The 11,749-nt window shown below is 36.0% G+C and overlaps 1 protein-coding gene across 1 annotated transcript in view; it reads left to right on the forward strand.

Moving 5' to 3' along the window:
• Positions 1 to 11,749, forward strand: part of FGF14 (fibroblast growth factor 14) — a 109,419-nt gene that overhangs the window by 9,916 nt on the left and 87,754 nt on the right. Inside the window, exon 3 of the mRNA XM_010161021.1 lies at positions 2,287 to 2,390. Coding sequence (XP_010159323.1) covers positions 2,287 to 2,390 — 104 coding nt within the window. The remainder of the gene's footprint in view (positions 1 to 2,286; positions 2,391 to 11,749) is intronic.

Genomic DNA, 11,749 nt, shown 5'->3' on the forward strand with positions numbered 1-11,749 from the left:
TTTTTTGTTTTGTTTTGTTTACCCTATCTTTACTGCTTTATTTTTATTATTTATACAGCAAATTATATCTACATTCCAGAGGTTTTGACTAAACCACTATGATTTGTAGTTATTTTTCATTAACAGCTTTCCATGGCTGACTTGTCTTTTATGTTCACCTTTTTTCTTTATGCAAGTATTTTTTTTCCTTCCTGGTGCCCCCTCAATTGATGCTGCCCTCTCGCTAACATGGTGTTCATATCCAGTTTTCCTCCTGGAATTTCTTTTCTTCTAAGAAAAAACAAAATTAACTGCCATCTGAAACCTAGTTTTGCTGTGACAGACTCCAACTCCACACCCCACAAAGTGATTTTGCTGGGTTTAGAATGGTTTAATTTTAGGGTAATGGCTGATTGTTTTCTTTCACTTCTAAATTATACTGAAAATTTGAAAACCCTCAAGTCATGCAGTGTTTAGCCTATATACTCTTAGGCTATCTTGTCTCTTAGTGTCATATTTCACTGGTTTACATTCATCTTGTATAGATTATAGAGGGAACCTTGTCTGTACCCAGTTATTTTTCTACTGAACAGCCCAGTAAGATCTTACCATGACAGAGACTTTTGGAAACTACAGAAATGAAAATACTACATATTTGTGTTAATTTTTGTCTGATGTCATCTCTTATATTCTTCTTTGTAAACACATAAATTGGTTTTTGGTTCTCCCAGAGCTCTTTTGAATATATTGTTCTTTCTACAACTATAGGAAGTGTTCTGTTACAGCAGTTCCCAGTGTTACACTGGCTTTGTGGGTTCCTAAAAAGACCTTATGTTTTATATTCTTTTTCTCCATGACAATGTTGAAAGAAAGGGTTTTGGGTTTTTCTACCCACTTCTATCTTTAAATTCTGGTAGTCAACGTATGTTTTTTCTCACTTGTAGAGGTTTGATCATCTTCATCATAAATGATCTGTGGCTTTGTGTCGTTTGACCAACTACAGTTCTTCACACCTTGTCAAAATGTACCTATTCACTTCAATTACATGACCCTTTTTCTCTTGTTCTGGGCTTTAGCCCTGACATTTTGATTACAGATAGCCCAGTAGTATACACTTTCTGGTCACACCTATGGATGTCCTTCCTCAATGTGGAGGAACTCACTGTAGGTGTTACTGTGTTCCTGAGATCTGGCTTGGTGGAACCGTGTTCTTCACTGCAAATATTGAACACACAGGTTGTATTTTTGGTTTTCATCCAAGGACTTCATGAGTCCTTGACTCATCCACAGCGGAAAAACACTTAACATGAACTCTGGCTCATCCAGATCTTTTCTTCCAAGACTGATGTGTGCTTTGCATCTGATTTCCTAGTATGAATCAGTAAACTTAGTATAGGTGTCTGCTGGCATAAGTTTTAGAAGAATTGGTCTGTGTCCCCTGCTTACATCACTTTTTCTTTTGTTGTTCTGTGGTGAGGCTGGTAAACTCCCACTCTTCACACCGGCCTTTATCAGACACTAATACAAGCTGTGTCTGTTTTTGTTATTACAGAGGTATAAGCCATTGCTAGGGTATCTGCTCTTAGGTGGGATCTTAATTTTTTTTTCTTTCTTACCCAGAATATCAGTCTTTGAACATGTTCTATGTCCAGCTCCATAGCATTTATTCACGTTTAGAGTCAAGTGCATATTTCAGTGCTTTTCTGAAGTAGGATAAGCCTCTGCCATTATCTGAGGCCTGTGTACTATTGCTTGTATCAAATATATCATTTAAAAAAACCCAAAACCAACAAAATGGATTTGAAGTCACAAACCCCTTGAAAGCAATCTTTAATAAGAGCACATCTCAGTCCAAAACCATAAAAATGCCTAAGAAAATAAAAAATTGCTTGCCAGAATCGGACAGATACATTTTCTGTAGGTTATCTCACAAATATTACCCTTACAATCAGTCTATATTGATGAAGGAACTGTTGGGCTCTTTGACTCTTTTCAGATTACCTGAGATACTCATGTCTGCAGTGCTGCATAAATTATTACAGTCCAGTCTGTTGTGCTTTATATTTGCTAGTTAGCACTTGTGGCAAACACTGAGCTATTGCAAGACTTACTGCTAGATAAATACTTGGACTTTAATTTTAAGGATTAATTTATTAGAAACAAGATTTTCTGAATTAGTTTAATTTTAAAATCAGAAAAAAGATTATACAGTGGGTAGTTTTATTTCTTTTTACTTATGATGTTTATTAGGATGCTGTAATAACTGTAATATATTCATATCTGGTCATGGGTTTCTTTTCTTCACAGCGTTATTCAACCTTATACCAGTTGGACTTCGAGTTGTTGCTATCCAGGGTGTAAAGACTGGGTTGTATATAGCCCTAAATGGAGAAGGTTTTCTCTACACATCAGTAAGTACCTTTCCTAACTCTGTTTAAGAGGCACAGCTGAAGTTGAAATCTACAAAGGAATGAGATGCATATTCACTTTTAAGAAGTTCTATAATGTCTATATATGTATTACATATAGTACACACACCTGTGTACCCATGTATGTATGCAACATGTCTATGAATGGGTTACAATAGAAATTACTGTGTACTGTGTGGGAAAGTCTGTGTGTTAGCAGTCCTAAAAAAACATTCTGTAGATGTCTTTTTTTGGCAGGCTATGCTGGTAGTGTGCAATACACCACAAAGGTTATTATTTTCATTTTAGTTCTTCAGAATTTTTCAATAAAGACCTGCAATTGTTTTCCTAGTGACTTGTTGATCAGAATCCAGAAACTACTCCAACAGTTACTTATATTGCTAAGATTTGTGAGTGTAGCTTCCATCTAAAAAGTCATTATCAGCTTTACAGATTATCACCATAATCTTGTAATTCTATGCTTAGTATTATTGATTTTTTTTTTATTTCAGATTTCAGGAAAATAGAGAGTTCATATCTTTGTAGAATGATCAAAGTTTAAGAAAAAATATTTTAAGTCACAAAGACGACCACTGGATAAAGTGATTGGAAAGTCCTCAGATTGTTTAAGATATTCCAAATGATTTAATGCTAATCACTCACTGTGTTGTTGTGAATATAAAAATCCTCAGTTTTGTGTAAATTTAGTCTCTTAACCACCTTTGAAAGGCAAACAGACTTTAATATGAACAGGCAGTTCTGTCAGGTATTAACAAGGTTTCTTAAAGTTTTTTCATTACTGTATTTTTATTGCTCTCTGTGTTGAATTTATTTACATAGTGCTTTTTCCATTTTTTACGTCACATAGTTCTTAATTCCCCAGTGAGTTACAATACACTGCTTTGTTTTCAATGTCCATTGAAAGGAAATTGGACAGATTAAGTTTCTGATGCCCTGAGGAAAAGTACTCTGTTTGTTTCAAATAAGCAATTGTCTTGGAAAAGCTAATTAGGAAGAAAAAATGGAACTAATCTTGAATATCAATGTGAAGACAAACTAAAAATTCCTCCTCATAAAATGTCTGCTGGAAACTCCAGCAGTATGATCTAAAACATTTATTTTCTTCTGTTCAAAATAAAACATTCTATCACAGGAAAACATGCAATATTTGTTGTCAAAAGGAAGAAAACTAGAAGAAAAAACCTATGCTTATTACAGAAAATGCATTGCTGACTTCCCAGTTCCATCTTTTCATGTGGGGAGTTCATTTCCATGGAATAGCATCAACAGTACTTTTTTTTATATGTTGGTACAGTTAAGAGCACATTCTCACCCAGCACTGTTTCTGAAGTGACTCAGTCCTCCAGAAAGAAATATAAGTTTCAGAAAATGTACCAGTATCCTGACGGGTAATTCTGCACAGGGAGAGATGTTACATGAACAAATTCTGGCAGTCACTGTGTTTATGTATTATTCTGGAAATGGTCCAGGCTAAATGAATGGTGTCATTTGGGGAAGGGAAAGGAGTGGAAAACACAAAGCAAGATAAGAAGAGACGGCTGGATCCAAACTTTTAATAGATGTGAACCTGACCCTTAGAACAACCTCAGGTCTAACAAGATATTCCTGTCACGCCAGTGGAAATCTGAATTGCTTGGTTCCTTTGTCTTCTGAGCAGCACAGATTACTTAGATTGTGATCAGTCTCATGGATATACATAAAAGATTATGTATAAGGAAAATGTAACCCACATTTTTAATGTTTTGCAGGATTGCATGTTTTTCATTGCCACTAATGGCAAGATTTTGGACTTGATGATTTCATATATTCCTGTAGTTACTGGCAATTTTTTTAAATACTTATGAATTTTTTTCTGTGAGTGTTGTTATGGTTTGAGTGTATTTCACTTAAAAATGTCATGGGAGAGTGTCTCAATCTGTCACTTTTCTTTGAGTGAGGTAAGGAAACGATTGTAAGTGACAAAGAGATATGACACATTAGAAAACTCTAAACTAAAAAACTAAAACTTAAAGCAAACTTAAAAACTTAAAAACTTAAAACAAAGCCTTTAGTTTTGGTGTGTCTACAAAACACTTTTCAACTTATACTTTTTTCAAGTTGAAAAGTAGTAACATTTGGTAACCTAATGGAAATTTAAAGATAGTGATGGCAAAACATCAGCGCTGCAGTACAGGTTTGATTGTTTCTTGTGAATGTATTGAAAACATTGACAATACTTTTTTATCTTAGCAATTGCCTGTTTTTAGCTTAGAGATTAATACATTTAAAACTAAGAAGACAAAGCATCAGAGGGAGTCTCTCTTCACCATGAGGATCAAGATGAGGAAACACTGCGTGCTGAATATTTTAAATACTGTCACTTGTAGTAAAATATTCTTAACCAATAACTTTCTATTACCAACTTGCTGGTGGATTTGTTTGACTCTTGTCATGGTTATGTATGCGTTGTACCAAAATGCAGTTGTTGTGTATTATGTCACATATGCTTTTCCCTTGGCAATTCAGAAGATGATGGGAGAAAAATCTTTTCTAAGTTTTGTATGTCAAATGTCATCATTGAAAAGAAGAGCCATATAATGGGAATGCTAGTTAAAACTTACATACATTTAGATACATTCCAAATTTCTTATAAATATTTAAAAGAAATGGAAGCATGCACTATTGACTAAATAACATTTATAGTCCAAGTTGAGATTGATGTCCTCTATAGTCCTTCTGTGCAGAATATCCATGTTCTTTTTTCCATTCACAGTATATGAAACCCATAGCTTGAGAGAGTGTCCTACGTGTTGATGCTTCACTTTAGAGATTGAAAGCCCCAGCTCAATTATTTTTATCATAGGCTTTACTTGATGTTGACTAATTAAGCAACAGAACTGAGAGGAAAGACTATGTGTTATCCTGCTTTCTCTGATATGAAGTATTGGTAAAAGGAGAATGAAGATACAGTGACAGATCTGTTTTACATATAGATTATCAAATGCAGATTTACCTTGCCTTCTTGCCTTGGTTTTTGGGGTTGTTTGTGGTTTGATTTTTTTTTTTGGTGGTTTTTTTTCGGTTGTTTTGATTTTTTGGGGTGTTTAAGTCATTTTTTTAATGCCTACTTTTGTCAGGCTGGTTGTTTCTTGGTTTTTTTCCCAGTTTATTCTGTCATATTTAAGATTTTTTCAACTAATTCACAGAATTAGATCTAGAAGCTTGTTCAACCTGGAGAAGAGAAGGCTCTGGGGACACCTTATAGCAGCCGTCCAGTACCTGAAGGGGCTACAAGGAAGCTGGGGGGGACTTTTTACAAGGGCCTGTAGTGACAGGACAAGGGGTAACGGGGTTAAATTGAAAGTGGGGAGGTTTAGATTAGATATCAGGAAGAAGTTCTTCCTGGAGAGGGTGGTGAGGCACTGGAACAGGTTTCCCAGAGAAGCTGTGGACACCCCATCCCTGGAAGTGTTCAAGGCCAGGCTGGATGAGGCTTTGAGCAACCTGGTCTAGTGGAAGGTGTCCCTGCCCATGGCAGGGGGGTTGGAACTAAGATGGTCTTTAAGGTCCCTTCCAACCCAAACCATTCTATGATGATTCTATGAAATATCATAAAAGAGTGTTATGGCAATACTTCTTTCCTAGAATAGAAATAGAAGGACAGCAAACTGTGTAAGAAGGTCAGTCTCAAGAGCTTTTCATACGTATTTTGCCTGCTGCAGCAGCTGAGATTTTTATTCTGTGCTTTGATAATTGATTGAGTCAGGGTCTCTAACATACACCACCAAAGCCTTGTAAAATAAAGGAGAAGCAAAATGTTTGGAGTTTGATATGGCTTTGCAGAATTCCTGAGAGAAAATACTTTCCCTAAAATTGCAACCTTATTTTTCAATGCATGAAAAGTAATTATTGTAATACCATGATTTGTTATTTTCTGTCACATAAAATATGAGAACCAAAGCCTTTTCGTGTTCAGTTTTTTCCTTGCACTTTTAAGGGTTAGCCCACTTATAAACTCTTTGGTTTTGGTTTATTGCATGGAACTTTATCGCATCCAACTTTAACTCTGTGTGTCTAAGTATATGTATACTTATATATACTTTATGAGCAATAAGAATTATAGAACTGTGTTGAAATTTATTTTAGGGGAATTAATGAACTGTGAATAATTCAGTAGTTATCACTGCCTTCCTCAATGTGAATGCTAGTTGAGGAAGCTGGATTTTTTCTATGAAGGATCATCTCAGTTACTAGCAAGATTTTTGACGTAACAGTTATGGACTTCATATGTTGAAGTCCAGAAATATACCTTACTCCTATCTTACCTTTGGAAAGGGTGAGAAAGATAGGATTTTATTCCAGAGTCGATCCTGTCAAAATCAAAAGGATTGTAAATGGCTATGTGCACTGAAAAAAACGAGCACAGCCACAGGGATTCTCCATGGAAAACAGGTATTGCCTGCAGCAGGAAGATGGCAGTGCAGTACATGGCAGAATCTTTTCTTGGTTTTGATGTTGGTTTTGGCCAGCTCACTTTGCAAATTGTTCATTAGTTCAGCTCTCGGGGTGGCTACACCTTCTTGTTTTGCTACTAGGATTTTCTGCTATCATTAAAGGATGAATTCAGAGGTAAAACATATTATATTAGTCCATTTTATAATACCTATTTTCCCAAGGTGAGGATACGAGTGTCTTCTTAAATTATATGAATCAATTTCTCTCAGTAATTACTTGGTGTATCTGAATAAGGGTTTGGAAGGACCACTGTGTTTTGGTGTTGGTTTTTTTATTTGGTTTGGGTTTTTTGTTTGTTTGTTTGTTTTTTCCATCCTGGGAGCAGTTTAACAGGATGTTACCAATATTTAGTGGCTATGAGTGAAAGGGAAAAAATAAGATGCAGAAAGGAAAGAATTCCTAATTCTAAAACACCTTTAAATGCTTGAGCTTTCTTCTTTGTGTTTCCTTTTTACCCATTTCTTCTGCCAGTTTTCACTGAGACCTGAGATGTGAATGAAACCAGAAAGGGAAGAGTACATCAGTGATACTGTCAGCAGAAAATCCTAAAGTAATAGCAGTCCACTGCATTGTTTCTTAGTAAAGCTGATGAGCTACAGAGATGTTTTAAAAGATGAATGAACCTGCAGGGCCAGGTCTGGACCGCTTGGTCAGCGTGCTACCTTTCTGGAGTTGTGTGCTATAGCTCCAGAGCTCCTCTTCTGGGAATGGGGCAATGGAAATTTCACTGGGGGGGTGTGGAGAGTAATGAAAAGATGTGGCTGTGTTTCCGGGAGTTGTTGTCAACTTTTTGTAAACTATTTCAGAGTTAGGGATGGGACACTACTCCCTTTACTGAATAATCTCCTTGTAAGGCGGGGGTTTGTGTTTGATCTGCCACGGTACGCGATGTCGAGGGTGTTGGAAGGTTGGTGTTTCTGCGACAGTAGGATGTCAGTCCATGTCACAGCCTTCATGAATGAGAGAAAATATCAGTATGTATTACTGGGAATTGTATTTGTCATATCGCTCTGGTAACTCTTACCTGAAAGAAAAGCCTTTGAGGGTTTCTCCTGACATTTCAGCAGGTTCCCGGTGCTGGTATTTCCACCACTTCTTTACACCCACATAATTGACCTGTCTCAGGAGAACAAAATTCAGCCTCAAGGAATAAGACAGGAGCACAGGCAGTACAGCTTGCAAAGATTGAGAACTGAAGTAGTCTGTATTTCTAGTATTTAAATCAAAATAAGATGAAAAATAGGTGTCTCGTAGCTTTTCATAGAGCCTCTCTTTGTCCTTTGGAATAAAAACACTTCGCATGTGCAGTACTTTGAAGATTCAAAGGTGCATAAAACCTTATACTAAACAGAACAGAAGGAAGTTTAAAGTAGTCAAAACCAAAGGGGAAATGCGATATTTTAAAATTTGTATTTTTTTACAAGAATAATTAAAAAAAATGTTAATGTGACATTGAGGCAGCATTTTTCTCTTGATTTCATGTTGTCATAGTATAACAGTGGTTGATCTAGGTTTGTCAGAGTTTGTTCCCCAGTTTACAAGAGACTGTAGAAATAGTTTAGGAATATATAATTTCAGAGGGACATTGACAAATATGAGCTTGCTCCATGATTTTAAAGAGGTAGACTTTTGCTCTATTAGTCAGAAATATACTGAATAATAGAATAGAGTGAATCTTGTTTCTCCTTAGATATCTGTGGTTTTGTAAACGTAAGCACATCAGAGTGGAATGGCTGCTTTAATAATATTGTGATTAATAGGAAACATGATTTTCTTTCATCTGTCCAACGTATGCTTTAGTGCCTCAACCTGCTTCCATGTTCTTATATCCCAGCATAGACTCTACCAAGGCAGGAACAGCACCTCAGTTCACTTTTCATTATCTGTGTCTGGGAACTACTCTGGCACACTTTGGAGAGAGGAAAATGGGTGTAGTAAATTTTTTAAAAATCACAGCTTTTGATAAAGACTTTTGAAAATGAGATAGGTTAACAGTGGTATTTTTAAGAGTAGGAGTGCATAGACGTTATGCAAGCTCCATAGGCTAATTTTAAGGGTTTACCACTAAAGTGCTTTCTTCTGTATGAATACCTTCTTTGCATAGCCTGTTTCCTTTTATTCAGTTTGGTATCAGTTGGAAGGTGACCTGTATTTGCTTCATATAACAAAAGTTTGTGTGAGACAGGAGTACACAACACATTTCAGGGTTGTGTTCCTCTGTACATTGGGCTGTATGGCCCAAAAGGTAAACAAGTTGGGCACGTTCTAGAAGTAGTTGAAATACACTGACAGGGAGGAGTGAAACATCTGCATGGTTTATGCTTATTTGTATCTCTATTTGGAGGTAGAAAATTTGTCTCTCAAGCTGACTGCCAAAAATAAATACAGAAGTTTGCTAATGTATTTATTTATTCTGTGGTGGTGAGGAAAAACTGATAATATAGCCCTGCTGTATCGTACAAAACAGTGCCAGATATCCCCGCTACAGAGTATAGTAGTAGAGGGTTATAAAATACATAGTAAGTCCACGACTTTTTTCAGTGGGTTATGTTTTCAATACATTTTTTGATTGAAAGTGCTGAAGCCAGTGTTTTCACACACAAGATAAGGGAAAAAAAATAAGAGCTTGATAAGGCAAGAGAGAAGTGAGAAGGAAAGAAGTAAATGGAATGAGGCTGACATGAGGAGACTGTGATAAGCAGGGATTTAAGAAAGTGGAGAAATAGCACAGTTGAGCAGAACAGAATTGTGAAAAAACCTATGATGATATCGTCATAGAAATGTTTGTGATATCACCATTGTTCGAGTTTGATGCTTGCATTTGTTGCTACCTCTCAGAGTCTTTCACATGCAGAAATGTCTACTATTTGAACTACGGTTCATAAACAACACTAGTTACAGAAATATGCTACTTTGAGTATACAAAAATATAATTAGTACTATAAAGATACAGTATTTTATTGTGGCTTCTTCATCTAAGGCAGCTGTTTCACCCTCCTGTCATTTGAACAGTATACTAGAGGTAATAACAGAATTTGACTCAAAACTTGGAGTGATGTTTCTTGCCACTTAAACCAAATCTGTGTGTCGTCCTTAGTTTGTTAATCTACACAATATCCTAGAGAGGACTTAGTTGAAATTTTTTATCTGTAAGAAACACTTTCATATTTCCCTAAAATATTTATTTTATTTTCCCATGTTTCTCTCTCATATGCATATGGAAAAAACCTCTTGAAATATGTGTTCTCTTGCCCTTAGATTACAGAAATGTACATAAATGCATCAAGGTCAAAGAGCTGCTCTTCCAAACTTTTTGTTAAAACATGGAAGGTCACAAGAGTCAGCAGCTGCAGTTGGGTATTTTTCAACTACTAATTGTATGAGAGGGAATAGTATCTGTAGGTAGGTGTGCTAAAATGAGGTAATCTAATCTTATGCTTCAGGAAGTAAGATGATTGCCACAGGGATCAAGAGGAATGCTTTCCTCAATATATGGCATTTCTTCCTGTAGTTAAGCTGAAGGAGGTTTGCCTCTGAACTATTGTGCAATGCTCACAGCCAAAGGCTGAGTACAGGCTTGATGGACCAGCAGCTTAAACTAGTTTGTCAAATTTCTGCTTCTGGTGAGTCCATCTCTCATGGTAACCTACCTGTATTTTCGGCCAATGTTTGTTTTGTTGCATAAATACAACAAAGAGGTTTTCTGTAGTCCTAGATATTGAATGTTGTTGCACTGAGTGTGGTATGGGCTTCCAATACCTCTCTTCTGATCTTTTACTTCCCTGGTAATTGTCACTGCAGAAGGAAAAGCATCAGGTTTGAAATTTCTAATTTTCTATTCGTTACTATTTAATCTCACTCATTCATTGCATCAAAGTATAAAAAGTAGCTACCAAAGATTTTAAATCTCCCAAATCATAGACAGCTGTCAAAAACATGTTTTTAAAACAAAATCCTACTACTTCTTTCCATTATTAGTTAATGAATATTCAAAATATTGAAGACAATCATAGATGGATTTTATGGTAAGTTTAAAATCTTCTCATAAGAAATTTGGTTCTTATGATGTAAAGAAGACTTGTCACATCATTTTCAAAATTTACAGGTAAGAAACAAAAATTAACTCTCTATGGAGTATGACACTAATTAGACACGTGGTGCTGTCTATCACTGATGAAGCTGCATAGTTAATGAACCTTTTGTTCTTCAGGGTTATTTCCAAAAGATATAGGGCTAGATGCCAAGATAGATGAACAGAAATAAACTATGAGTGTTTAAATATAAAGTCTATTTAAAACAAAAAAATTCTGATCGACTGAAGAAAAGTCAGGCAAAAATGTGCTTTCATTTTGGAAGAAAAGTTTGGTATTGTCTCACAGAACTAAAATGGTCAAATACATATTTTGTTAATTTTTAAGAATTTCTCATAAACTTTTAATTCACTGGATGAGAATATTCAATTTATACCTCATAATATTAGCATAAAAGAGGAAAATGCTGTATTTAATTATGTAATTAAAGAAAACTATGCAAACTTCAGGGAGTTTGATTAGGCATCCTACATATTCTCTTATGGATATTGGAAGAGGGACCCAAGAAAGCTGGATTCAGGATCACCTCCTCCCAGCTCAGCAGCATTGCATCCCAACAAAGGGGAAGTCAGGCAGAAAATCCAGGAGACCTGCATGGATGAACAAGAAGCTGCTAGAAAAACCTAAACACAAAAAAGAAGTCTATGGAGTTCGGAAGCAAGGGTAGGTAGCCTGGGAAGAATACAGAGAAATTTTCCAAGCAGCCAGGGATTAGGTTAGGACAGCTAAAGCCCTGGTAGTTTTAGATGTGACCAG

Source organism: Eurypyga helias, unplaced genomic scaffold (genome assembly GCF_000690775.1).
Source record: "Eurypyga helias isolate BGI_N326 unplaced genomic scaffold, ASM69077v1 scaffold2411, whole genome shotgun sequence".
Classification (NCBI taxonomy): domain Eukaryota; kingdom Metazoa; phylum Chordata; class Aves; order Eurypygiformes; family Eurypygidae; genus Eurypyga; species Eurypyga helias.